The sequence below is a fragment of the Bos taurus genome, chromosome 1, assembly GCF_002263795.3.
Source record: "Bos taurus isolate L1 Dominette 01449 registration number 42190680 breed Hereford chromosome 1, ARS-UCD2.0, whole genome shotgun sequence".
Lineage (NCBI taxonomy): Eukaryota > Metazoa > Chordata > Mammalia > Artiodactyla > Bovidae > Bos > Bos taurus.
Genome location: NC_037328.1, coordinates 92,136,071 through 92,163,212, shown reverse-complemented (window position 1 = coordinate 92,163,212; position 27,142 = coordinate 92,136,071). Strand labels below are relative to the sequence as shown.

The 27,142-nt window shown below is 35.8% G+C and overlaps 1 protein-coding gene across 8 annotated transcripts in view; it reads left to right on the top strand.

Moving 5' to 3' along the window:
* NAALADL2 (N-acetylated alpha-linked acidic dipeptidase like 2) overlaps nt 1-27,142 on the top strand; it is a 1,562,846-nt gene that overhangs the window by 828,153 nt on the left and 707,551 nt on the right. For all 8 annotated transcript variants that reach the window (XM_024995414.2, XM_059888525.1, XM_059888521.1 and 5 more), the window contains one exon: nt 25,529-25,802. In XM_024995414.2, coding sequence (XP_024851182.1) covers nt 25,529-25,802 — 274 coding nt within the window. The remainder of the gene's footprint in view (nt 1-25,528; nt 25,803-27,142) is intronic.

Sequence of the window (27,142 nt, the reverse complement as noted above, 5' to 3'; positions counted from 1 at the left end):
GGCACCCACCATCTTCTATCCCTGAAGAGTATCCCCACAGGCCGCTGCCTCTCAGCACAGCACTTCAAAATGAGGAAATGAGTCTCTTTCACATAAACTCTGGGTGCTTTTCGAAGGGTGCTTCACTGCTGGGCTTTGGAGTGTGTGAGTCCACACATGAACCCTTAAGTGTTTCTTGGTTCTCAGGTTTCCAAGGTAGCTCAGCTGGTAAAGAATCTGCCTGCAATGCAGGAGACCTGGGTTTGATCCCTGGGTTGGGAAGATCCCCTGCAAAAGGGAACAGCTACCCACTCTAGGAGTATTCTGGCCCAGAGATTTCCATGGACTATATTGTTGCAAAAAGCCAGACAGGACTGAACAACTTGCATTCCACTTTACTTTGGTTCACAATAGCTCTGATCAACTGGAGGATATGAACCCTGTTGTTCTTCAGAGTCAGATGTTTTGGGAGCTTATCTCTCAGGTGTCAATCTTAAAAGTTAGGGAGCCCAACATGGGGGAATTAACCTTTGCTCTTCTGGTAGAGGTTCCAGGTTTTGACTTCTCTCCCAAATGTGGGTTACAAAGCCAGGGGTAAGGTCTATGGTGAAATCATGTCTTTACCTCTCTTTCCCACTTCAGTGCAGTTGCCCTTTCATTTGCCTGGTGTGAAGGGGTTGTTCTCCTAGTTTGGGGGGTGGTTTTCCTAGAGAAAATTGTTTCTACATATCTGTAGATTAGATATTTCTATGGGAGGAGGTGAGTTCAGGATCTTCCTATATCACTGCCTTGAACCAGAACCTCTGTCGTATTTTCTAATCTGTTCCATTTTCAGTGGCTAAAAAATTATATTTTTCACTAAAAGACTCCTAGTATTAACAGCACAAACTTTGTTTAATTGAAAAAGATTTTTATTTTGTTAAATGTTTGATCCCCTTTGTCTTCTTTTAGTGGATCTTAAAATTGAAGATGCTGTAGGGAACAGGATATCAAAGAAAGCATGTTGTCTGTTCCTAAATCAAACTGGGAAAAAAATGGTTTTCTGATTTTGAGATAGTGTGCAGTATATAAAAGATATTACTGAAGATGAAAGCAGAGAAAAGCATTTTGTTCACTGCAAAGAGTCTGGAAGAGATGCTATATTCCTTCTATCCAATTACCACTAAAATAGAAGTTCATCTTCCTTAAAGAGCAGAAGCAGAACCAGTGGGTGTTTATATTATAGTTTAACAGACACTCAAAAAAGACAAAATTCTGTCTGAAAAATGGCTACTTGTCTTTTAAAATGTTTGGGGCAATTGTGCTACTTATGCAGTAAAGAAATGCAGTGCTTTGGTAGAACTTTTATTTCTATAACTTCAGAAGATCAAGCATAGAAAATTGGTTGTGGTGTGCCTATCACTGTATTACATGATCAGCAAAAGATTAAGTACATTTGAATAGATTGAAAATTAGCCATACAGTTTATTTTTTTAATGATGATACATATTAATTGTTTGGATATACATACTTGCTGAAAGTGAAAGTGTTAGTCACTCAGTCATATTTGATTCTGAAATCCCAGGGACTGTGGCTCACCAGGCTCCTCTGTCCCTGGTAATTTCCAGGCAAGAATACTGGAGTGGGTAACCCTTTCCTTCTCCAGGAGATCTTCTCAACCCAAGGATCGGTCTCCTGCATTACAGGTGGATTCTTACTGTCTGAGCCACAAGGGAAGCCCTCATATTTGGTAAATATCTGTAAATAGTACAAGGTCCTCATAAATAATGGTAATGAATATTTGTGCCATAAAACCCAAGCAAATTTTTTCACTTTTAATTAGATCTTGAGTACTTGTATATACCATTCACACAGACAGCTTTCTTGCTGTTCAAATTTATTTACTCACTTGTTTTTCTAGATCTGTAACAGATGCTGGGATTATAGAAAATAAATCATTTCCACTGTTCTGCAATCTTAGTATGTACCTGATAGAAATTTAGGAAAACTTGTGCAATACCATATAAAGAATATGATCATGGAGTCATAGCCTATATGCTGCAGTAGAGAGATTTTTGCACACATGTTGATCTGGGACAATTTCACTTGTGCACCTGTTGACCTATCATCTTGACAGATTTAACACTTAACCTGAATTGTTCTTTCTTACTCTCTGACTTCTTTCTTTCCGTCATCTCTTCCTTTAGCAAAATATTATGTTACATTAAAATAAGTCATAATTGGTTATATTAATATGAAGTGGCTACCAAAATTATATCTCTTTTTCTCCACCTCATTTATACACAAGGTAACATGGAGAGTATCACAAGAAGAAAAAATGGATCTTTTTGATTCTCAGTGGTAGTGGGATAAAGATAAAAAGATTTTTAGAAAGATTAAAAATTTTAGAACAAAGTTTAGCAATTTTCATTTTAATATAGCATGAAGTGAAAGAATCTTAACCTATGAGGAAAATCAAGAAACTGGAAAATAAGTACATTAAAATTGTTGTAACAATTTTAAAGTTCTTTCTCTTCATGCTATATTAAAATGAAAATTACTAGATTTTGTTCTAAAATTTTTCTAAATCTGTCTTTAAAAAATTGCAATATTAGTGACAAAATAGGGTAGGTATCTATAATGGACAAAGAGTCATTTCAAATTTGTCAGGAAAAAAACTAAACAAACTGAAAAGAAAAATTAGTCAAACACTGAATAGGGTGTTTGTGTTGTGCTTAGTCGCTCAGTCATGTACAACTCTTCGTGACCCCATGGACTGTAGCCTGCCAGGCTCCTCTGACCATGGGGATTCTCCAGGCAAGAATACTGGAGTGGGTTGCCATGACCTCCTCCAGAATATCTTTCCAACCCAGGGATTGAACCCTGAGCCTGTTCAGGATTGAACCCTGAACCCTGATTACTGTCTGAGCCACCAGGGAAGCCCATGAATATTTGAGTGGGTAGCCTTTCCCTTCTACAGGGGATCTTCTGACCTGGAAATTGAACTAGGGTCTCCTGCATTCCAGGTGGATTTTTTACCAGCTGAGCTATCAAGGAAGCCCGGATACGGTGTTTATATAAGAGTGAATCTTTGTCATATAAAATGTGAAAAGTTACTTCTCAAATTCTGTAGTTGTCAAGGATTTAGTAGTCATGCTTCTGATAATATAGTGTGTTTAAAAAGAGTAAATAAAAACACCTATATAAGAATATTAATTTCATATTCTTAAAAAATCCTAAAATTTAAATTAATGGATGTCAATAGAAGAATGATTGAATATCCATGGCTTACCATAAAAATATAAAATATTAATTTTGCAATCAGTAGAAAATGACAATGATAATTAAAAACATTCTAGATGACTTAGGAGGATTTCCAAGAGTTAAAATTGAGTTTGATAAGCAACATAGAAAAATGTGTATATTTGATCTTTATCATTTTTATAGTAAAACAGTTTATACATATATTTCTACATATATATTTGCATGTGTATTATGTGTGTATTTATGTTTTAGGAAAAAATATTGGTGAATACACAACATGTATTACATAATTATATATTCATAGTATGTATGAAGAGAACAGAAGCTGTTAATATGGAGTATAGAATAGAGTGATGTGAGTGGACAGGAGGAAGGCAGAAAAAAACAAACAAACAAAAAAAAAGGACAAAACAAGAAAAGGAAAATTTTAAAATGTTACGTAGAAACTAATTACATGATTCAGATCAGATCAGATCAGTTGCTCAGTTGTGTCCGACGCTTTGCGACCCCATGAATCGCAGCACGCCAGGCCTCCCTGTCCATCACCAACTCCCGGAGTTCATTCAGACTCACGTCCACTGAGTCAGTGATGCCATCCAGCCATCTCATCCTCTGTCGTCCCCTCCTTCTCCTCCTGCCCCCAATCCCTCCCAGCATCAGAGTCTTTTCCAATGAGTCAACTCTTCGCATGAGGTGGCCAAAGTACTGGAGTTTCAGCTTTAGCATCATTCCTTCCAAAGAAATCCCAGGGCTGATCTCCTTCAAAATGGACTGGTTATATCTCCTTGCAGTCCAAGGGACTCTCAAGAGTCTTCTCCAACACCACAGTTCAAAAGTATCAATTATTCGGCCCTCAGCCTTCTTCACAGTCCAACTCTCACATCCATACATGACCACAGGAAAAACCATAGCTTTGACTAGATGAAACTTTGTTGGCAAAGTAATGTCTCTGGTTTTGAATATGCTATCTAGGTTGGTCATAACTTTCCTTCCAAGGAGTAAGCATCTTTTAATTTCAAGGCTGCAGTCACCATCTGCAGTGATTTTGGAGCCCAGAAAAATAAAGTCTGACACTGTTTCCCCATCTATTTCCCATGATTATGTATGTATATAAAGTTAAATAATAATGATTTAAAAAGAAAATATTAATGTTTAGGCTCATGGTTCCTAATCCAGTGTTCTATTATTCTATACTACTCATAGACATTTTTTAAAAATCTTGTTTCCAGATGTGGAAATATTGGAATATTTGTGACTTATCTACCTTTAATATTACACTAATTATATAGAAATGGGATTTTTTTTTTTACTTATTGGCATTTTTCATGATTACTACAGTTGACTAGTGTTTCAATAACAAGGCCTACTGTTTTCCGTGTTGTAAAATTTTATTCACAGGAAATTAAGTTTAACAATTTAAATAGAAAGGCCCATTACTTCTGAGAATCCTTTATATTCTAACCAGGATAGAAATCCCTTAATTAGGCCAAAGGATTAAAATTGTAAAAGAGAACAATTTATTTCAGTAAAGCTGAGGGGTGGAAGAGAGTGCTTCAATTTAAAGTGATACACATTTTAATTTAATCTATTGAAACCACCTAGGAAAAACAACAAATAATCAAGGATACTCCAGAGTCTTTATTACATTTTATGCAAGAGTTCAAAAATGCTCTTGGGGAAGAGCCACTTCAATAATAGTCAGAATTTGAATAGTGCAAGTTTGGAGGAGAAGCGGTCCAGATGGACATAAGTAATAAAAGAGATCCAAGGGGAAGTAGCTTAGTGATTACCTTTGATCTAAGGCCAAAGTTGCCTGTTGAATCTAGTATACTCCATACAGAGATGTTCTATTTGCCTTGGTTTTAGAAACACGCCTCTGTTTTATGCCAAAGTAATCCGGCACTTAAAATATTGACAGGTTGCGTTTATTACAAAATAATAGGTGGGCCAGTACTTACCTTTTGTGATGCCAGACATACAATTCAATCACTCACCAAAGTGTTCTGCTTAAAGACATTGAAGTAGCCATATGTTGGCTATTATTTTACCAGGATATTTGATATTATTCAGACATATCCGTGGGATAACTATTTCAATTTTTTTTTTTTAAAGAGTAACTGAAAGGACATTTTCTTACTCTCCCTGAAAAATAGTAGTGGTTGAAGTAGAATAGATAAAAACACATAAATCTAGAATATTATCTGCAGTAGTCCAATTTCTACATAGTATCTATGCCCATTAAAGAAAGCAAACACTAGTCTGTTTAAAATATATTATGTATCTACACACTAGGGAACTACCAACTGACAGTCACATTGCTCTACAAGAGATAATTAACCAAGCCATTGTAAGATTAAGAAATGAGTTACATTTGATTAATTTGTTTAAAAGAAAACAAAGCTAAAAGGGTCCATTTGGTTTAAATTGTGATACAGCTTGATTCTATGGTAAAAGCAAGTCTGAAAACATACATTTCTTCTTTTGGAGGAATCATGGGGGAAAATATATATATTTCCAGGTATAAATAGTGACATACCTCAGGAATTTGGAAACCCCATACATTGTTGATAATTTCTTTTTCCCTTTTATCCCTTCTTTTTCCCCTCTCTTTCTTCTTTCCTCCCTATGTCCCTTCTTTATTATCTCCCTAAATCAACATTGTTTTACTGATCACTATAGGGATGTTTTAAGTCAGCTTTCCAAGAAATGAGCTGCTGTTTAAGAAATTTAAAAGACTACTTATTTCTACACTTATAAAAATAACAAAAGAACTTCTGATTTTAGAAATTCAGGTGAAATATTTGAGCAATGACAGAAGACTGTGTGATAATTGACAACCCAATGCCAAGTGTTTGGAGGACAGGTTAGTGAGAGTTGGCTGGTCTGTACGGAAATGTCTTCTTCTTGCAGGTGAGGGAAGTAGGTGGGGATGGTAGCAGTGAAGCATGGCAGTGATGGGCAGGGCTGGCAAGAAGAAAGTGCAAGCTTAAGGTAGAACATACTCTTGAGTGCTTGTGGTATACCTGTGCTAAGCAGTTTATAAGCAGCAGTTTTTATTTTTACCATCTCAGTGAAGTATGAATGGTTTTGAGGCATCTGAGTTAAAACTTGTCCGAGGTCTTGTATCTGGACAGTAGAGAACAGATGTCAGGCTGGGTCCCAATTCCTCAGTAGTGTGGGGCAATGCCTCTGAAATCATCCAACAGAATGAAAATATTCTAGTAGGTCAGATTAGAAATGGAAGTGGAGACAAGTCTGTTCCTAAACCTCAGTGCTGAAAAGTAGTTTTGGCACTTTACCTTAGAGACAATAAGGGAGACTGGAGGTAGCTGTAGGGAAGTTACATCATCAAAACACAGTTTCTACTTCCTGTGTCTGTAATACAGTAGTGGAGCTCACAGGAGAGCTAATGCTGTCTGCTAGTCAACAATTAGAAACTAGTTATCTGATGCCTCATAATCAAGTGAATATCCATAGCTATTGAAGGACTGAGACCTCTGCATGATACATAACTACTCATGACCTGAGCAGGAACAATCTAGATAGGTACTCTGCATTTATATAGTGTATGTAGTACATACAGAAGACAGTGTGATGGATTAAGCAGTGGATGGGAACTGAGTAGTCAGTAGGATAAATAATAAACATTTTATAGGGATTATCATCTTTAATCATAGCAGCCTAAAAATGTATGTGCTATTATTATTTCCTTTTTCCAGTGAAGCAACTGAAGTTTAAAGAGCTTTAATAATCTGTCCAAGGTTGTTCAGTAAGTGACAGAATAGAGATTCGAATGCATTTTTCTCTCCAGAATCACAATTTTATTTCCCATTGGTGCATTCCCACTTCTCATAAGAAGTGGAATATCCCATTTACTTAACAACTCTATATTTATACACTATAAGAGGGAATTCTTGAGATAAAATCAAAATGCAGTTTTCAATAATGATTCTATAAAAATACTAAGAAAAAAGACTCAGTGAAGATTTGAAAGTAGAATCCAGTTATCATTTTATAAGAGATATATACATAATAAAGCTAACATGCTTATTTTGAATAAATAAAAAATTATTTTTTAAACCAAATGTCAAGACATTTTGAGAAAAAAAAACATTACCTTTATATATAGAAGTTATGTTTATTATTGTCATCTGACAGTATTTCTGCCTAATAAATTAATGTGTTGAATTCATAATTTAAATAAAATATCACAGAAAATTTTAACACACTCTTTGGAAACCAGTCATTGCCATTATGTTTGCTTTCACAGTGGAGCTGGAATTGGTTGTGTGCCTTTCAGATGAAATATCTTTTATTAAAGGATGACTTCCTGACAGTTATTTATCTTGAGAGGCTATAAACCTTTGGATTAATTGCATGTTTTGTACAAATGTCAGTTACTGATTTTGTTTTGATGGATCTATTCATGTCCTCTTGGAGCTTTAGGTGAGTTAAGGTATTGCTTACCATCAGTCTTCTTTGTCTGACCCCTGAAAAGTAAAAAATCAGTTGTCAGGAGAAAACCATTTTTTCTTATAGAGTCTTGAAGAGACAACAAACATATTCTTGGGCTGTTTGATAGACCTACAGGAGTACAGATAATGAGAATGAAACTGAAACGAGTTTTGCTCATTCTTACTGAACTGGGAACTTTCTGTAGATACCTAAATGAAATTTAATTAATAAGGATATGATTACATTTGCATACACTCCTTGTTAATTTAAGTCCTAACCATTAGAATTTAAAAAAAACAGTATAGAACTTCTTGTGTGTTACTTTGGATCCATATACATAAATGTTGGTTTTGTTGTAGTGTTTACTCCACAATGCACAAGGTGTGTAATGCATTTCTGTCAAGTGAAGAGGAACTAAAAAACCTCTTGATCAAAGTGAAAGAGAAGAGTGAAAAAGTTGGCTTAAAGCTCAACATTCAGAAAACGAAGATCATGGCATCTGGTCCCATCACTTCACGGGAAATAGATGGGGAAACAGTGGCAACAGTGTCAGACTTTATTTTTCTGGGCTCCAAAATCACTGCAGATGGTGACTGCAGCCTTGAAATTAAAAGATGCTTACTCCTTGGAAGGAAAGTTATGACCAACCTAGACAGCATATTCAAAAGCAGAGACATTACTTTGCCAACAAAGGTGCGTCTAGTCAAGGCTATGGTTTTTCCTGTGGTCATGTATGGATGTGAGAGTTGGACTGTGAAGAAGGCTGAGCACCGAAGAATTGATGCATTTGAACTGTGTTGGAGAAGACTCTTGAGAGTTCCTTGGACTGCAAGGAGATCCAACCAGTCCATTCTGAAGGAGATCAGCCCTGGGATTTCTTTGGAAGAAATGACGCTAAAGCTGAAACTCCAGTACTTTGGCCACCTCATGCGAAGGGTTGACTCATTGGAAAAGACTCTGATGCTGGGAGGGATTGGGGGCAGGAGGAGAAGGAGGAGACAACAGAGGATGAGATGGCTGGATGGAATCACTGACTTGATGGACATGAGTTTGAGTGAACTCCGAGAGTTGGTGATGAACAGGGAGGCCTGGAGTGCTTCAATTCATAGGGTCACAAAGAGTTGGACACGACTGAGCGACTGAACTGAACTGAACTGAACTAATTCTCTACATGTTGCATGCAACTTTAGATAATACTTTAGATAATGTTTTCTTATAATTAAGCTCATTAAGTGGTACCCAGTGACTATGACTCTCTTCTTCCCAAGTTGAAGTTACTTGACATCTGTATGTTGCTGTGCTTAGTCACTCAGTAATGTATGACTCTTTGAGACCCCATGAACTGTAGCCCACCAGGCTCCTCTGTCCATGGGGATGCTCCAGGCAAGAATACTGTAGAGTGTTGCCATGCTCTCCTCCAGGGGATTTTCCCAACCCAGGGATCGAACCCAGGTTTCCCACATTGAAGGCAGATTCTTTACTATCTGAGCCACCAGGGAAGCCCAAGAATACTGGAGTGGGTAACTTATCCCTTCTCTAGGGGATCTTCCAGAATCAGGAATTGAACCAGGGTCTTTTGATTATGGGCAGATTATTTACCATCAGTCAAATCACCATCATAGTCTCTGAGGTTAATCACTATTTAGGGGAGATGAAGTATTTTTGTTTTGAAGCATAGATTATTTATAATGTGTTAATTTCAAGTGTATGGCGAATTGATTGAGTTATCTATATACATATAGATACATACATATATTATTTTTCAGATTATTTTCCTTATAGATTACTAAAAGATATTGAGTATAGTTCGCTGTGCTATAGAGTAAGTCCGTGTTGTTTATCTATTTTACATAGAGTAGTGTGTCTGCCTTAGGGCTTCCCTAGTGGCAAAGAGGTAAAGAATCTGCAGGTAATACAGAAGATGCAGGAAACCTGAGATTCATCCCTGGGTCAGGGAGATCCCCTGGAGGAGGGCATGGCAACCCACTCCAGTATTCTTGCCTAGATAGTCCCTTGGACAGAGAAGCCTTTAAAGCTATAGTCCATAGGGTCACAAAGAGTCATACAAGACTGAAGTGACTGTTTTTGCTGCTCAGTTGCTCATTTGTGTCCCACTCTTTGTGATCGCACAGACTGGAGCATGCCAGCCTTCCTTGACCTTCATCATCTTCTGGAGCTTTCTCAAACTCATGTCCTATAAGTTGGTGATGCCATCCAAGCATCTTGTCCTCTGTCATCCCCTTATCCTTCAACCTTCAGTCTTTCCCAGCATCAGAGTCTTTCTAATGAGTCAACTCTTCACATCAGATGGCCTAACTATTGGAGCTTCAGCATCAGGCCTTCTAATGAATATTCAAGATTGATTTCCTTTAGGATTGACTAGTTTGATCTCCTTGCAGTCCAAGGGACTCTCAAGAGTCTTCTCCAACACACAGTTTAAAAACATCAATTCTTCAACACTCAGCCTTGTTTATGGTCCAACTCTCACATTCATACATGACTACACATTCATACATGAATACATAGCTTTGACTGTACAGACCTTTGTCAGCCAAGTAATGTCTCTGCTTTTTAATATGCTACTGGGTTTGTCATAGCCTTTCTTCCAAGGAGTAGGTATCTTTTAATTTCATGACTGCAGTCACCATCTGTAGTGATTTTGGAGCCCAATAAAATAAAGTCTCTTTCCATTGTTTCCCCATCTATTTGCCATGAAGTGACAGTACTGTATGCGGTGATCTTAGTTTTTTGAATGTTGAGTTTCAAGCCAGCTTTTTCACTCTCCTCTTTTACCCTTCATCAAGAGGCTCTTTAGTCCTCTTCACTTTCTGCCATAAGGATGGTATCATCCACATATCTGAGGTTATTGGCATTTCTCCTGGCAATTTTGATTCCAGCTTGTGCTTCATCTAGCCCAGCATTTTGCATGATGTATTCAGAGGATGAGATGGTTGGATGGCATCCCTAACTCAATGGACATGAGTTTGAGTAAACTCCAGGAGTTGGTGATTGACAGGGAGGCCTGGCATATTGCAGTCCCTGAGGTCACAAAGAATCGGTCACAACTGAGAGACTGAACTAAACTGAATTCTGAATATAGGGCTTCCCTGATGGCTCAGCTGGTAAAGAATCTGCTTGCAATGTTGGAGACCTGGCTTTGATCCCTGGGTTGGGAAGATCACCTGGAGAAGGGAATGGCTACCCACTCCAATATTCTGGCCTGGAGAATTCAATGGATTGTATAGTCCATGGGGTTGTAAAGAGGTGGATAACTGGGTGACTTTCACCTCACTTCTCTCTGTATAGAAGTTAAATGAGCTAGGTTACAATATACAGCCTTGACATACTCCTTTCCCAATTTTGAACCAGTCTGTTGCTCCATGTCCAGGTCTAGCTGTTGTGGCTTGACTTACCACAGCAGTACTGTGGCCACTGCTGAATTTTCCAAATTTGATGGCATTTTGAGTGCAGCACATTAGCAACATGCATGTCACTGACCACATGCATGTGTGTGTGTCTATGTTAATCCATAACTCCTAATTTATCCCCCTACAAGCCCTCTATCTTCTTGATAGTCATGTTTATTTCTATGTTTATGAGTCTGTTTATGTTTTGTAAATAGGTTCTTTGTGTCATTTTTTAGATTCCACCTATAAGTGATATCATATGATATTTGTCTTTGACTTACTTCACTTAATATGATGAACTTTAGGTCCATCAATGTGGCTGCATATAATATTATTTCCTTCATTATGGCTGAGTAATATTGTATTATTTGTGTATGTGTGTGTGTGTATGTATATATGGGTGTGTATATGTATATATACACACTACATATTCTTTACCATCCATCTGTCTGTGGATATTTAGCTTGCTTTCATTTCTTGTCTATTGTAAATAATGCTGCAGTGAGCTTTGGGGTGCTTGTACCTTTTTGAATTAGCTTTCTAACAATCTTTCTGAATCTCAGTTTCTTCATTTCTGTTTCAGTACACTTTGCACTGTTGAAATACATATCAATAAATTATCATTATTACTTGTGTTAGTCCATCAATAATCAGAGAAGTATCATCAATATGTTTGCATTTCTCCCAAGTTAATATTATGTCTATTTCTTCTAATAAAACTCCAGTCTTGATGCATCACTTAGTCTGTGCTCTCATGGCATCTTTGTCTTGTATTTCTTAATCTTCTCTACTTTGAGACTGAAGAATGCTCCAGATTTACAAACTCATGCAGGAGTCTTGCTACCTGGAATCTCATTATCAGACGATTGACTGCTTACCTGGGTTTTTGCACATTGTCCAATATTATGTTTCTTATCACCAGGCTGTGGCCACCTCTCAGGCTGCCATAAAGATGCTTAGAGAGTTCTGGCCTCAGGTATTCTTCAAGTAATGCTCTCTAACTACTGGGTCAAAAGTCATTTTAGTTGATGACCTCTCTCATTCTTAGAAGTAATATGGTTGTCTGCATACCTCTGATTCAATTCAGCTCTTGATTTTTTGCATACAGGCCATTCCACTCTTGTCCCATTGAAAACATTTCAAATAGTCTATCAATCTGGTCCTGATTGTTTTTTATAATTAAAATAAATTTTTTGGATAGGCTAGGTAGTAAGACTATGAGGACTGGTTTAGTCAGACAGGCTAGTTGGTAATAAACATATTCCTGGAGAGAAGTGGAATTATCTCTAAATAGAATGATTTCTTTTCTATTAATTTCTATGACATGATAACATGTCAGTTGATTCTTAATGGATGAATAATTTTAGTGCCAATTTGTAATCATCTTTCCCAAAGATAACTTAAATGCATTTTCCAGCCTGCCAATAATCTGTCACAAGGGTACTGCATGACTTCTTATCTGATTTTTAAAATTCTTTATTGGTTTTTAGTTTGACAAGAAATAGTATAAGTGTAGTCATATGAAAAAGATGACCACTTATGAATATTACATGTCCTGATTGCCATTCCCTCATCTTTTCATGTATACCAATGGCATTAATATTAAAACAAAATTAGATTCTGCTGTGGCCATTTTCTTTAGCATACTTGTCAGTGCCATTAGTTTACAGGAAATAAAATGAATTGCCTCAGACTTAATGAGGCCTTAAGAGAGTATATATATATATATAAAAACACTTTATTTAAAGGTAAATGCAAATAGTTGCAAAGAGTTCATGGAAAGGTAGATAAATTATTTACAGTTGCTTCCTTTCTAGAGTATATATTTTAGGAAGAGAGGTCAAAAAACTAAAAACCCTAATTGGGCCAACTAGGTAACAAAACATAAAATGCTAGAGTCCTAGGGACTGAGGTACATAGTGAACTGAAGGGCTCATGCTTTGTCTAAAATAGCCGGGCATCCTCCATCCTCCATCCTCCTTCAGAAGCGGAAATTCCGGACCAGTGATATTAGATCTTTAAATTAAAAGATGTGACCAGAAGCAAAAGGAGAAAAAAGAAGAATCAGAAATTCTGGATTTTTTAAAACTTCTGATTCTGAATGTTAATAAAATACAAGATATAGGAACACCAAATGTTGATTCATACACACTTTAGGTATTTTATATATTGTTAGTTTGTATTGTCTACAATATAATTGAATTCAGAAAAAAATCAGAACAATTTTGTTCCTTTCATATCTCTCTGTTTATACATGTATTGAATACAGCCCAACATGGTACATATAGCCTAAACCTACAGAGAGAGGTCTAGAACAATATAGATATAAGGGCATTTCAGTTCTTTGAGAGAGATATTGAGGAAAATCTGCCCAGCAACAGCATATGCACATTTCCAATTTGCTGTCCTCATATAAGCTTTGTTTTTCTAAAAATAACAAGCAAAAGAAGCAATTCTGCTTTGCATGACTTTCTTGCTTAGGACTCAAATTAAATGTTTTTGTTCTGTTAGTTTCATATGGGCAGAAAATTAGTTCAAGTGTGTATATTTTTAAAGACTCTAAAAATGGTCTGCTGGTCAGTCAGGAAAAGTAATGCTAAAGGTGGAAATTAACAGAAGTTGCTTAGTTAGTACTTATTTCTCACAGTTAGCTTAACAGAGTTCACTATAATTATGTAACATGATTATGGCTATGAAAAGAGCAGTTGGGTGACTATAACAAAAATCAGAGCTCTGGTTTTAACGATATACCAATTTAAACATTATGTGGCCAAAGGCAACCATGAACCTATGTGAAAATAGGTGTGTGCCCATATTTCAAGAATTAAAACAAGGATTTGGAGTAGTGGGCACTAAAGAATTATGTGTTTTCTTCTATTATGTTTGTGTCTTTGTCTTCATTAGAGTTCGTTAGGAAATCCCAAACCCACTGGCTAATAAGAGAAACTGAATCACAATTTGTGTATATAGAATGCATAAAAATGATGAAGACTAAGGAAAGGGCAGGGGGATATTTGTGTTAAGTATGTTTAATGAGTAGCCTGACCAAGTTTCTGAAAACTATTATGTATATTTCACTTCTTTGCTGGCTAAATTTTTAGGATAAAATGAAGCATACTTTATAGTTGTTTCATGTATTATGTACTTCATACATTATGTAAATGGTTACAAATATTAAATAATGTTCATGTGATATGTAAATATTCCATAGTAGGTAATTAAAAGTATATTCATTAAAAGAATGTCTATTAAAAACTCATGTGATATAGTAAAAAATAGCCAAAATGCTTAGCAGAGGGTTCATGGGATGTTTTCTCCAATACATTTTTTTTTCAATCATTTTGTTCTTCTTTTTTTTTTTTTTTTTTAAATTTTATTAATTTAAAACATGTGTTCCCCATCCTGAACCCTCCTCCCTCCTCCCTCCCCATACCATCCCTCTGGGTCGTCCCAGTGCACCAGCCCCAAGCATCCAGCATCGTGCATTGAACCTGGACTGGCATCTCGTTTCATACATGACATTTCACATGTTTCAATGCCATTCTCCCAAATCTTCCTACCCTCTCCCTCTCCCACAGAGTCCATAAGCCTGTTCTATACATCAGTGTCTCTTTTGCTGTCTTGTATACAGGGTTATCGTTACCATCTTTCTAAATTCCATATATATGCGTTAGTATACTGTATTGGTGTTTTTCCTTCTGGCTTACTTCACTCTGTATAATAGGCTCCAGTTTCATCCACCTCATTAGAACTGATTCAAATGTATTCTTTTTAATGGCTGAGTAATACTCCATTGTGTATATGTACCACAGCTTTCTTATCCATTCATCTGCTGATGGACATCTAGGTTGCTTCCATGTCCTGGCTATTATAAACAGTGCTGCGATGAACATTGGGGTACATGTGTCTCTTTCCCTTCTGGTTTCCTCAGTGTGTATGCCCAGCAGTGGGATTGCTGGATCATAAGGCAGTTTTATTTCCAGTTTTTTAAGGAATCTCCACTCTACCTCCACTCCATTTTGTTCTTATTTTTATTATTTCCTTCTTTTAAATTTCATTTGAGTTTATTTTGCTGTATTTTTCTAAAGTTTTGAAATTGAAGTTAAATCATTAACTTTGTTTTCTTACATACTTGTTTAAGGCAATATGTTTTTCTCTAAGCACTGCTTTGCTGCTAAGTCACTTCAGTCGTGTCCGACTCCGTGCAACCCCATAGATGGCAGCCCACCAGGCTCCCCCGTCCCTGGGATTCTCCAGGCAAGATCACTGGAGTGGGTTGCCATGTCCTTCTCCAATGCATGAAAGTGAAAATTGAAAGTGAAGTCGCTCAGTCGTGTCTGACCCTCAGCGACCCCATGGACTGCAGCCTTCCAGGGTCCTCCATCCATGGGATTTTCCAGGCAAAAGTACTGGAGTGGGGTGCCATTGCCTTCTCTGAAGCACTGCTTTACTGCTTCCCAAAAATATTGCTATGCCATGTTTTCTTTATCATTCATTTAAACATATTCCCAATTTTAATTTTCTCTTTAACATATTGATTACTTAGAATTATATAATTTCCAAGAAACTGGAATTTCTACTTACATTTTTATTATTGAATTCTAGCCTAACTCCACTGTGTTCAGAACAAAGAGTCTGCATGATTTTAGTGTTTTGAAGTTTGTTAAGACTCACTTTTTATGGTCTACCATATGGGGATCTCATAAATGTTCCATGTGTACTTAGAAAGTTATTGGGTATGGTTTTCTATGTATGTTATATTGGTCAATTTTAAAAATTATTTTGGTCATCTATTCCATAATTTTTCTTTTTCTGCTTATTCTATCAATTACTGAGAGAAATTTGTTAAAATTTCCAATTCTGTGAATTTGAATATTTTATTTGTACTTTCAAATTTTGTTTTGTGAGTTTTAAAGCCTACTTCACTTAACTAGAGATCAGAGAGTTTTGTCTCTTTGGTTTAACTACTTACTTGCAGCACACACAAAGCTGCCCTACAGTAGACACTCACTGGTTATTTGAGTAGGGGGTGAATGAATGTGAGAATAAAAATAGGTTTCTAGTGACAAATTCCAAAAAAATATGCATGGGATAGTACAGAGTGACATTTGACCAACTGCCAAAGATGTTAAGATATTTTGGCCAGATTTTGACAGATGGAAGCTTTTAAATTTCTTTGTGCATAGTAGATATTCAGTGATGAGAGTACTATTCTTTGTATTTTACTTTATCTGAGAGCATATTAATGAAAGTATTAGTTGCTCAGTCATGTCCAACTCTTTGAGACTCCATGGACTGTCGCCTGCCAGGCCCCTCTGTCCATGGGATTTCCCAGGCAAGAATACTGGAGTGGGTTGCCATTTCCTTCTCCAGGGTATTTTCCTGACCCAGGGATCAAACCCGAGTCCCCCACTTTGCAGGCAGACTCTACTGTCTGAGCCACCAGGGAAGCCCTGGGAGCGTATTAGCCTTCTTCAGTTGTATTAGCATCATCAGTATTCATTCAGTGGTATCAACCTACACACATCTTTAACCAAGAAATGTTCACCATTTCTGTTCTTACTAGAAAGAGTACAATTCTCTGAAAATTTGCTTACTTCTCTGTCTTCCAGACTTGATGTTGTCAGCTTGCTCTACCAACGTTCATTAACTGTCATCTCTATATTCAACTATTTGGCTTATGTAAAGGCAGAGAGACAAATTTCTAGATATTCTGTCTTGAAACTTGGTAATTATTCTATTTCTTTTCTAGGCCCATTTTAATTTAATTTTAAATTACATGTATAAATAGTATGTGGATATAAACCACTTAAAACAATGACTGGCACTAAGCACTCAGAAAATGTTGGTAGTGGTAACAGCATAAGTTCTGTGACTATTATGCATATTTGTATTAAAAAGTAGTTGAATTGTGAACTCAATATTACCAAGGTAATACCATGCTTTATTACCAGGAGAGCATTTTCCTATTATTAATTTTTTTATATTTTCCTATTATTATATTATTATATATTATTTTCTTGCATTCTTTTGTTAAATTTTGCTTGTCTATGTTTTCTCCAGTAAATATACATTAATTGCATAATAAAAAATAAAAACTTTGAAAGAGAGATGATTTTAATTTTTCTTTGAAGAATAGGTAACCAATAATCTGAGCTCCTTCTAAACTTAGCTTTTGTTGTCTCGTATACAGGGTTATTGTTACCATCTTTCTAAATTCCATATATATGCGTTAGTATACTGTATTGGTGTTTTTCTTTCTGGCTTACTTCACTCTGTATAATAGGCTCCAGTTTCACCCACCTCATTAGAACTGATTCAAATGTATTCTTTTTAATGGCTGAGTAATACTCCATTGTGTATATGTACCACAGGTTTCTTATCCATTCATCTGCTGATGGACATCTAGGTTGCTTCCATGTCCTGGCTATTATAAACAGTGCTGCGATGAACATTGGGGTACACGTGTCTCTTTCCCTTCTGGTTTCCTCAGTGTGTATGCCCAGCAGTGGGATTGCTGGATCATAAGGCAGTTCTATTTCCAGTCTTTTAAGGAATCTCCACACTGTTCTCCATAGTGGCTGTACTAGTTTGCATTCCCACCAACGGTGTAAGAGCGTTCCCTTTTCTCCACACCTTCTCCAGCATTGTTGCTTGTAGACTTTTGGATCGCAGCCATTCTGACTGGCGTGAAATGGTACCTCATAGTGGCTTTGATTTGCATTTCTCTGATAATGAGTGATGTTGAACATCTTTTCATGTGTTTGTTAGCCATCTGTATGTCTTCTTTGGAGAAATGTCTATTTAGTTCTTTGGCCCATTTTTTGATTGGGTCATTTATTTTTCCTTTATACGAGACAGCAAAAGAGACACTGATGTATAGAACAGTCTTTTAGACTCTGTGGGAGAAGGAGAGGGTGGGATGATTTGGGAGAATGGCATTGAAATATGTATAATATCATATATGAAATGAGTCGCCAGTCCAGGTTAGATGCACGATACTGGATGCTTGGGGCTGGTGCACTGGGACGACCCAGACGGATGGTATGGGGAGGGAGGAGGGTTCAGGATGGGGAACACATGTATACCTGTGGCAGATTCATTTTGATATATGGCAAAACCAATATAATATTGTGAAGTTAAATAAAATAAAATTAAAAAAAAACAAATAAACCAATAAACAGCTTTTTCATTATGTTCCTTTTTTTTTAACTGTTAATGATCTGTAGGAAAGAAAGAAAATACGAAAAATTGAATTCAGTGTCTAGAATTCAAATGTGTGTCAGTATATTTAAATACCATGAATTTACTCAGAAGAAGAGATGATAAATTGGGCTTAATAGTTTCAACTGTGAATCAAATTAAATCCAGATATGTTTTGTGAAGTAGTTCGTGTACTAAAGTAGATGTTGTTATTCTTATTTCAGTACTTGGGACAGATCATTTAGGAAAGGAAAAAGGGAAAGTAAAGTAACCTTTATTATATCCCTGGGGGTTCTAGAGTCTGTGCTAAATATGTATGTACATAAAAAATATGTACATACTTTTCATATGTATTTAATGGTCTCCAAAAAAAAAAAAAAAGTAACATCTTACTATTCAACAGATTACCATGTGGAAATTGAGGCTCAAAAGATACTCATATGTGCAGTTTCATATAGCTTATATACAAAAGCCAAAATGTAAGCCCTCTTTTACTGAATTCAGAATCCAGTATCTTTACTCTGTGTTCTCCTCCTCTCAAAGCTACTGTCTCTCCCCACCCACACCCACTACCCTCTACCAATCTTTTGTTGACAGTTGGTTGTCCAATTATGTAGATGAAGTATGTCAGAAATATCACCATCAATGCTGCTCATTTCTTCTCTAGCAATAAGCCTCTTTTCTTATTTCTTCATGTATACAACAGAGGTGAAGCTTCTAAATGACAGCTTATTCAAATATCTCAGTTTGCAATATGTTTTTCTTGTCATAACTCTAATTTTCTATTATTTTAACACTTACTTTTCATTTTTCATTTGTGTTTCCATACTATTATGACTTCCAATGACCAAATATCTCTACAGATTGATTTCAATGCATTTCATAAAGATGGGCATATTAGTAGTTGTTTTTCTCATGATTTATGTGATTTACCATGTAATGCATATCATTTAACAGAGAAGATTTCACTCTTGAGTGCTGAAATGAATATGCTCGTGAAAGGTAGTCTTGATTAACAGTGACAAATAACACAAATTCTTACTGATTCTGATTATTGTCCTCATGTAGACATTATCATTCTTTGTGCTGACAATAGCTTTAATGTATTTGTAGTGTCACAGAAAGATAGCATCTAAAAGTTATTTTTAAAATATCAGTATATTAATTCCCCTCATTATATAATGTTATCATTTGAGTCTACCTTGCTGTACTAAATATTTAATTTACTATACTGGAAAATAAATGAAAATAAGTATCAATTATATTTTCAGTGTAGTCTTAACAGTATATTAGTAAAAAAAAAAAAAAATTACCAATTATTTGCTGTGGTTTCCACTTACTAGGGCTTCCCTGATAGCTCAGTTGGTAAAGAATTCACCTGCAATGCAGGAGACCCCAGTTCAACTCCTGAGTCAGGAAGATCTGCTGGAGAAGGGATAGGCTACCCACTCAAGTATTCTAAGATTTTCCTTGTGGCTCAGCTCGTGAAGAATCCACCTGCAATGTGGGAGACCTGGATTTGATGCCTGGGTTGGGAAGATGTCCTGGAGAAGGGAAAGGCTACTCACTCCCTTATTCTGGCCTGGACAATTCCATGGACTGTATAGTCCATGGGGTCACAAAGAGTCAGACACAGCTGAGTTACTTTCACTTTCACACCACTTACTAAGCACAAGGAACTGGAGTTGGGTTTTCAAGATGCATTAAAAGGGATAAGACTCAATATTTGTCCTTAAAAGTTTATTTTTTTAGTTTAGTGAGATACATTGATAATTTTGTGTTAATGTCAAGAATAAGGAATCAAGTTGGTGTTTCAGGTACTTTAAAATATTCTCAATAAAAATGATTATTCTGAAGCATGGAGATCAGTCATTTTTATTATGATCTTCTTGAAATGGAATATGCTTCTCCCAATATTTATTCATTGAATTATACAGTTGTTGGTTTAGTTGCTAAGTCATGTCCAACTCTTGCTAATCCATGGACTGTAGCCCACAAGGCTCCTCTGCCCATGGGATTTCCCAGGCAAGAATACAGGAGTGGGTTGCCATTTCCTTCTCCAAAACCAAGAATCCATGTTAAATTTTAGTACCACCCAAGTTTATGTCATTTTCACTAGAGAACAAACAGATGATATTGAAGACTTATAATGTCCTACTAATTGGATTAACTTGTGTGAATTAACTTTTAGATTTAGTTTAGATAAATAAGGTGACTTAATTGGTAAGTGATTTTTGACAACTATTTTCCATAAAAACTAGAGAAAGAGTCTCTAAAGCCAGGTACTATTAACAGTAACATTCTTGTGCAGGGATGGTACATTTTGTAAAAGCTTATTAGCTTTCATGCCTTGCATTAGCCTTCATTTTGTTCACATTTCTTCTTTCTAAAACATATTTTTAAACGTTTCATCATGAGATAGTACAATATATAGTCCAAAATATACACAGTATTAACCAAAGATGAAATTATTTCCTATATAAATGTGTGTAAGGAATGAAAGATGAGAAGTTATACCACTGAACTCTTTCTAAATTTTTTTTTTAATTCAGGTAGTAACAGATGTATTGGCAGTTTTATTTCTGTGTGTCCTAGGTTTTAGTCAAGCTTATTTTACTATTTGTGTCGTATCAAGTTAAATTAATGAATCGAGTATTGATTACCAGCTTTATGCTGGAGATCACCAAGCATGGTATCTTGGTGATCTTGGTGATCATCTGTGCGCCTTCCATAATTTGCAAAGCAGACCGCTATGCTCCATGTTCTCCTTGATCATGAGGAGGTATTAAGGTCTCTTTCAGTTGATATACTTCTGTGATAGCTTTTTTTTTTTTTTTTTTAATGTGGTATATAATAAGCAGGCAGGTTTTTTTTGTTTGTTTGTTTTGTTTTTTTGCCTTCATATGGTTCTCAAACTCTGAACTTTGGGCTTCTGTATTCTAAAAATAGTTGTTGTGATTTCCCTAAGTCTTATTTTGTCATGAACATAAAGGCCACTTTCCTCTAACTTCACACCATCCAACTTTTAATTACTTTACCCAAATATTATTCTTTATAACACTCTACATTTTCATTACTTTTGGAAAGCATCAAAGTTTAGAAGACTATCTGCTCCTTCTAAATGGCGTGGAAATCTAAAATACAGTGTAGTGGAGAAGAAATCTGACTTACCTAATCCGGGACATTATACAACTTAGTTATATTACCTGACCCTCAAATTTCTTATTTGTAAAGTGGTAACAGTAGATACGTGAGGATATTTTTGCAAGTTGATTATGCACAGTGTTTTCAGTCTCTATAGTAGACATTCAGTACATGATTTACTGTTGATTTGGCATTTTAGAAGGAAAAAAGTAGTGGGGCACATAGTCATGCTTTGTTTGGCATGATGTTAATGGCTGGCTGGTGAGGAAGGTGAGGGGATGATCCTTTACCCTCCTAACTACTTGATTTCTTGCGATTATGTGTGATATAGCTTTGCCATGCATTTCAGTCCTAATATTTCTAAAACAAAATTGAGATAAAGTCAATCTGTGCTGTAGCGTCTTGAAATTTACTGGGCATATACAGTGCATGATTCCGAGAATTTTACTACATTGAATACCAAGTCAAATAACTTTAAAGAAACTTTTGACTTATTAGTATGTCCAAAATATCAAACTGATACAAATATGAGTGTGTGTGTGTGTTATTGGATACACACCTAAGAAAATCTCAGTGAACATTAGTAAATGTGCTGTTCGTTTTCTGTGTATTGTGTGTGTTTCTTTAGAGGTTTTTCTTTGACTGCTCATTACAGTAGAATCTTGGCAGTCCCCCTTATACTAGGAATACTACATGCATCGCTTCTTCCAATTCTAACACCAGTGTTGCTCTGCGGCTCATCCAGTAGCAGGTGTTGAACATTGATATAAACAGAATTTTGTCTAGCAGAGCTATAATCCTCCCATTTCCAGTCTCTACTGGCCAATGAAACACTAAAGCCAAGCTTACTTCCAAATTCAAGTCTAAGGCATCACAGTTCATTTGCTTCCTGCCAAAACTATTGGCCCATGGAAACTCTTATTTTAAAAATTAAAGCAGAATGAAAGTTTCTCTCAAATTTCATGTGATTTTAGGTGACACACTCCTAACTTTTCAGCTTTCTCTGAAATTAGTAAATTGAGATTATTTTGCAGTTAATTACTTAATAATATTTCTCTTTGAATATAGCAAACTGCCTAATTATAACAGAACTGTTCACCATGTATCTCAAAATATTTGGGGGGGGGAGTTCAGAAAACTGTAAATTCTCAAAACTTGGGCATTTTAACATTCTAAGGGGTTTGGAATGATTAGTAGATAGAATCATGAACCAACCATTTGTATCAATAAAACTAATTTATGTGAAACAATTTAGATTTAAAGGTTACATAATTTTAGAACACATTACTCATATAGCTTCCTTAAATCTTTTTTCAAGGGGAGTGGTGCAGAAGGCAAGACTCATATAAACAATTTGATAAATTTAAAACAACTTGATTAATTTTAAATTATATTTTAATTTAAAAAGAATTAAAAGTTAATATTAGGAAGATTGGCCTCGAAGAGGTATTTATTAGCTTAATTATTTGGAATGTTGGCAATGGCACCCCACTCCAGTACTTTTGCCTGGAAAATCCCAAGGATGGAGGAGCCTGCTAGGCTGCAGTCCATGGGGTCACTAGAGTCGGACACGACTGAGTGACTTCACTTTTACTTTTCACTTTCATGCATTGGAGAAGGAAATGGCAACCCACTCCAGTGTTCTTGCCTGGAGGATCCCAGGGACGAGGGAGCCTGGTGGGCTGCCAACTATGGGGTCGCACAGAGTCAGACACTACTGAAGCGACTTAGCAGCAGCAGGAAATATTTATTAGGAAATGTTTCTTCAATCATTTTCTAAGGGCTGATATTTTTATAACTATGTGTATAACAAAGCTTTGTTAACATAACATATAACATATTTGTTATATTGATATAGTGGTATTCAGAGTACTATAATACATGTTCCTTTAAATACAGCTAACCACCATAGTATGCAAGATTTTGATAAGATAATCTCTATCAGGTAGAGATAATGTATAACATGGTATATCGATAAATATTGAAGAAATATTTATAAAGTAAGTGCAGAAGAAGTAGGATTTGTGTCCTAGTTCTTAACTGTTTATCCAGATTTTTTCCCTCTTATATGTTATGGGAATAGTAATAAGTCCTTATAAAGGCTTCATATCTAATACATAGAGGTAGGTACTCAAGTTTTTGTAATTCTAATCATAAGCTTGATATGGAAATTGATACATGTATTTTAATATTAATATGGTAGAGAAAAAATAATGAAGATATTCTTGAGGAAGAACAATTAGAGGACTTGCCATTCTGAATATTGAGCCATATTTTAAGGTAATAATGATTTCAATGGAGTATTGCTATGAAGATGGATCAAAAAGAATGGAATTGACTAAGGAGACTGGTCACACCCAAAGACATGTAGAAATATATATATAAATGAAAGAATTGTTATTGCACATGAGTGAAGAATGTAGCAATGGGAACCAGGATGATTATTAATACACACAAAATAATATTGGGTAATATTACATTCATTTCTATCACACCACACATACACACACACATGCATAAATATTCCAGGTAAACACTTAAATGTGAAAAACTTAATTCTTTAAATCTTTTCTGAAAATAACTTCATTACCTCAGATTTGAGACGGATTCATAAAAATGTGCAAACCATTATATTGTATTAACAACAACAACAACAACAAAAAAACATGCACACAAAGGCTTTCTGGAGCAAATGACACCATACTGTGGCCAGAGGATGGTACCATATGTTCTATTCAATAGAAACAAGAAACCACAAACCTCAAAAATTGCACATTAAGATTATAAAATTTTATTTCATCATAAAACAAGACATTGAATATGAAAGAGAAACCAAAAATTGGGAGAAGGTAAGTACCCTGTTGTTGTTCAGTCACTAAGTTATATCCTACTCTTTGCGGCCTCATGGACTAAAGCACACCAGGTTTCCCTATCCTTCACTATCTCCCGGAGTTTGCTCAGACTCATGAACATTGAAGTGATGATGCCAACCATATCATCCTTTGCTGCCCCCTTCTCCTCCTGCCTTCAATCTTTCCCAGAATCAGGGTCTTTTCCAATGAGTTGTCTCTTCACATCAGGTGGCCAAAGTATTGAAGCTTCAGCTTCAGCATTAGTCCTTATAATGAATATTGAGTGTTGATTTCCTTTAGGATTGACTGGTTTTGTTTGGGGGTTCTTAAATAAGTACTGAGAAAAATAATGTGATGGGCAAAAATAATAAAAAATATCCATACTATTAGGTAATAGTTTAGATAGAAATGTAATGTTTATAGAAAGATAGATACATTTTTTTTTTGGCCAAAAACCAAAAAGAGCTGGTTCCTTTATATTCTAGCCCCAAACAAAGCAAAACTTTATTAAATTTTAACATTTTAATTTCCTATGTCTCATTCCTTTCCAGGCTCTATGCATATTTTTAACCACAGTTTTTCTGGTTTCTAGGATGTCATAAGCAAAAATAGTATTACTATGGACTTGGAACAGGTATAGAAATAAATTTACAGACTACACAGCAAGAATACATGAAAATTAACTTCATATTGGTTTGACAGTATGTGGTTGGCTTTAACAGGATATACTGATTTTACTGCATATCATGATTTTCATAGCATCATATAATTTGACATGTAATTTGTATCAAGATTTGCCTCTAAATCATTTTAAATAGCAATAGCTGTGTATTAATCACATGACTTTATATGTAATTATGTTAACTACAATACATAACTGTCTCAGCCAGCATGATCACTCATTTTGGAGCCCAGTTTTAAATAAGATTATGTTGATGTCAATAGAAGGATCAGAACTAATAAAATAATTATTTGGCATTGATTACTCTCCTCTCGGTAGTCCCATAGTCCTTTATTAGTTCTTAATTAAGAGTTTAATTCATTCTGCTTTGATTTGTATAATTTCTATACAAGCTCATCAGCTCTACCAAACTGAATTTCTTGTGTGGCATCCTGTCTCATTCATCTTTCATATCCCGTATCTATTGATAATATTTCATATAGTGAACAACCATAACTCAAAAGAATAAAGATTTTCCTGTTTTTTTTTTAAGAGTATTTTTTTTTTTTTTGAATTTCTTTCAGAAACTTGGTACAGCTGTACAAAAGTGAAGATGACATGGACATTTCAAAGAAGATTAAGACTCAGTGGACTTCTTTGGGCTTAGAAGATGTACAGCTTGTAAATTACTCTGTGTTGCTGAACCTGCCAGGTCTTTCTCCCAGCTCTGTGACTCTGAGCAGCAGTGGCCAGTGCTTTCATCCTAATGGCCAGCCTTGCAGTGAAGAAGCCAGAAAATGGAGCAGCCAAGACCTGCTATATTCATACGCAGCCTATTCTGCCAATGGAATTCTCGAGGTAATATGACCATTTATCTCTGTCATTTACAGTGAAATGAGATTAGAAAACAACAGCTTTCATCTAAATTGAACTAACTGGCAAGATACAGAATACCAAAGTAACCATTAAATGTTCTCAGTGTAGAGGTGCCAGGAAAGGGGAAGGAAGATTTAAATTGCCTGACCCTTGTCATATTTGGAAAGTGAAAACATGTTAGAAGAATTTAATTCAAAAGTGTTGAATGTGTGACTGAGTCATTCACATTTCGCTTAGCTCTTACAGTGCAAATTCATTTTCTTCTTTGGTTCTAAGGAGGCAAGTTTTAATAGATTGATGTGGACAGAAAGAATAGAAATGGAGGCAGTTGTGTTTTGAGATTGTGTATGCACACAAGAAATGAAGTGGAAAATGGATGTGATTATTCACACATTTAAGATTTGATATACAGTGTTTCTGCTTTATGATGGAAAATACATGAAAAAGGGACCAGGTATGAATTTTTCACTTTAGTCTTTCTAAGTTAGCTGTTTTTTGTTTGTTTGTTTTGTTCTGTTTTTTAATGTGTTTTTCCGGCATTGTGGTTAGGTGCACAGCTTCTAGAGCCACGTGGACTAGTTTCAATTCTCAAATCCCCAGTTATCACTGATAATTAAGCATCTAAGGCTGAGTTTTCTCATCTCTGTAATGGGGATAATAATGGTCCCAGCTTCGCAATCTTGTTGTGACAATTGAATTAATAGATGTAAATCGTGGAGGATAGAGCTTAGCCTATTATAAGAAAAATATAGCAGTTAGACTTCAAGCATTTAAATGGTCACTAGTTTCCTTTACCTGGAAAAATCCCATGGATGGAGGAGCCTCCATGCGGTCGCTAGGAGTCGGACACGACTGAGCGACTTCACTTTCACTATTCACTTTCATGCATTGGAGAAGGAAATGGCAACCCACTCCAGTGTTCTTGCCTGGAGAATCCCAGGGACGGGGGAGCCTGGTGGGCTGTCATCTATGGAGTTGCACAGAGTCGGACACAACTGAAGCGCCTTAGCAGCACTAGCAGCAGTTTCCTTTATGGGCAAATTTTCCATATCTATGTAAAAGTCTCATTTTAATAAACACATTTAGTTTCTTTATAAAGCTGTAAATTTCTTCTATAGATTTTGTGTGAATAAAATGATGTTTCTGCTAATTATTGACACAGCTTTTTAAGATTCTAATTTATGATTAAGTCAGAATAAGATGATTAATTTAAATCATTTAGAGTTACATTGCATAAATATAGGCTTGTTTCTAAACTTTTGTTAATTTATGGGGAGAGGCAGTTAACTGATCCTTCAGCGCTGTTTTTGTTCTGTGTTTTA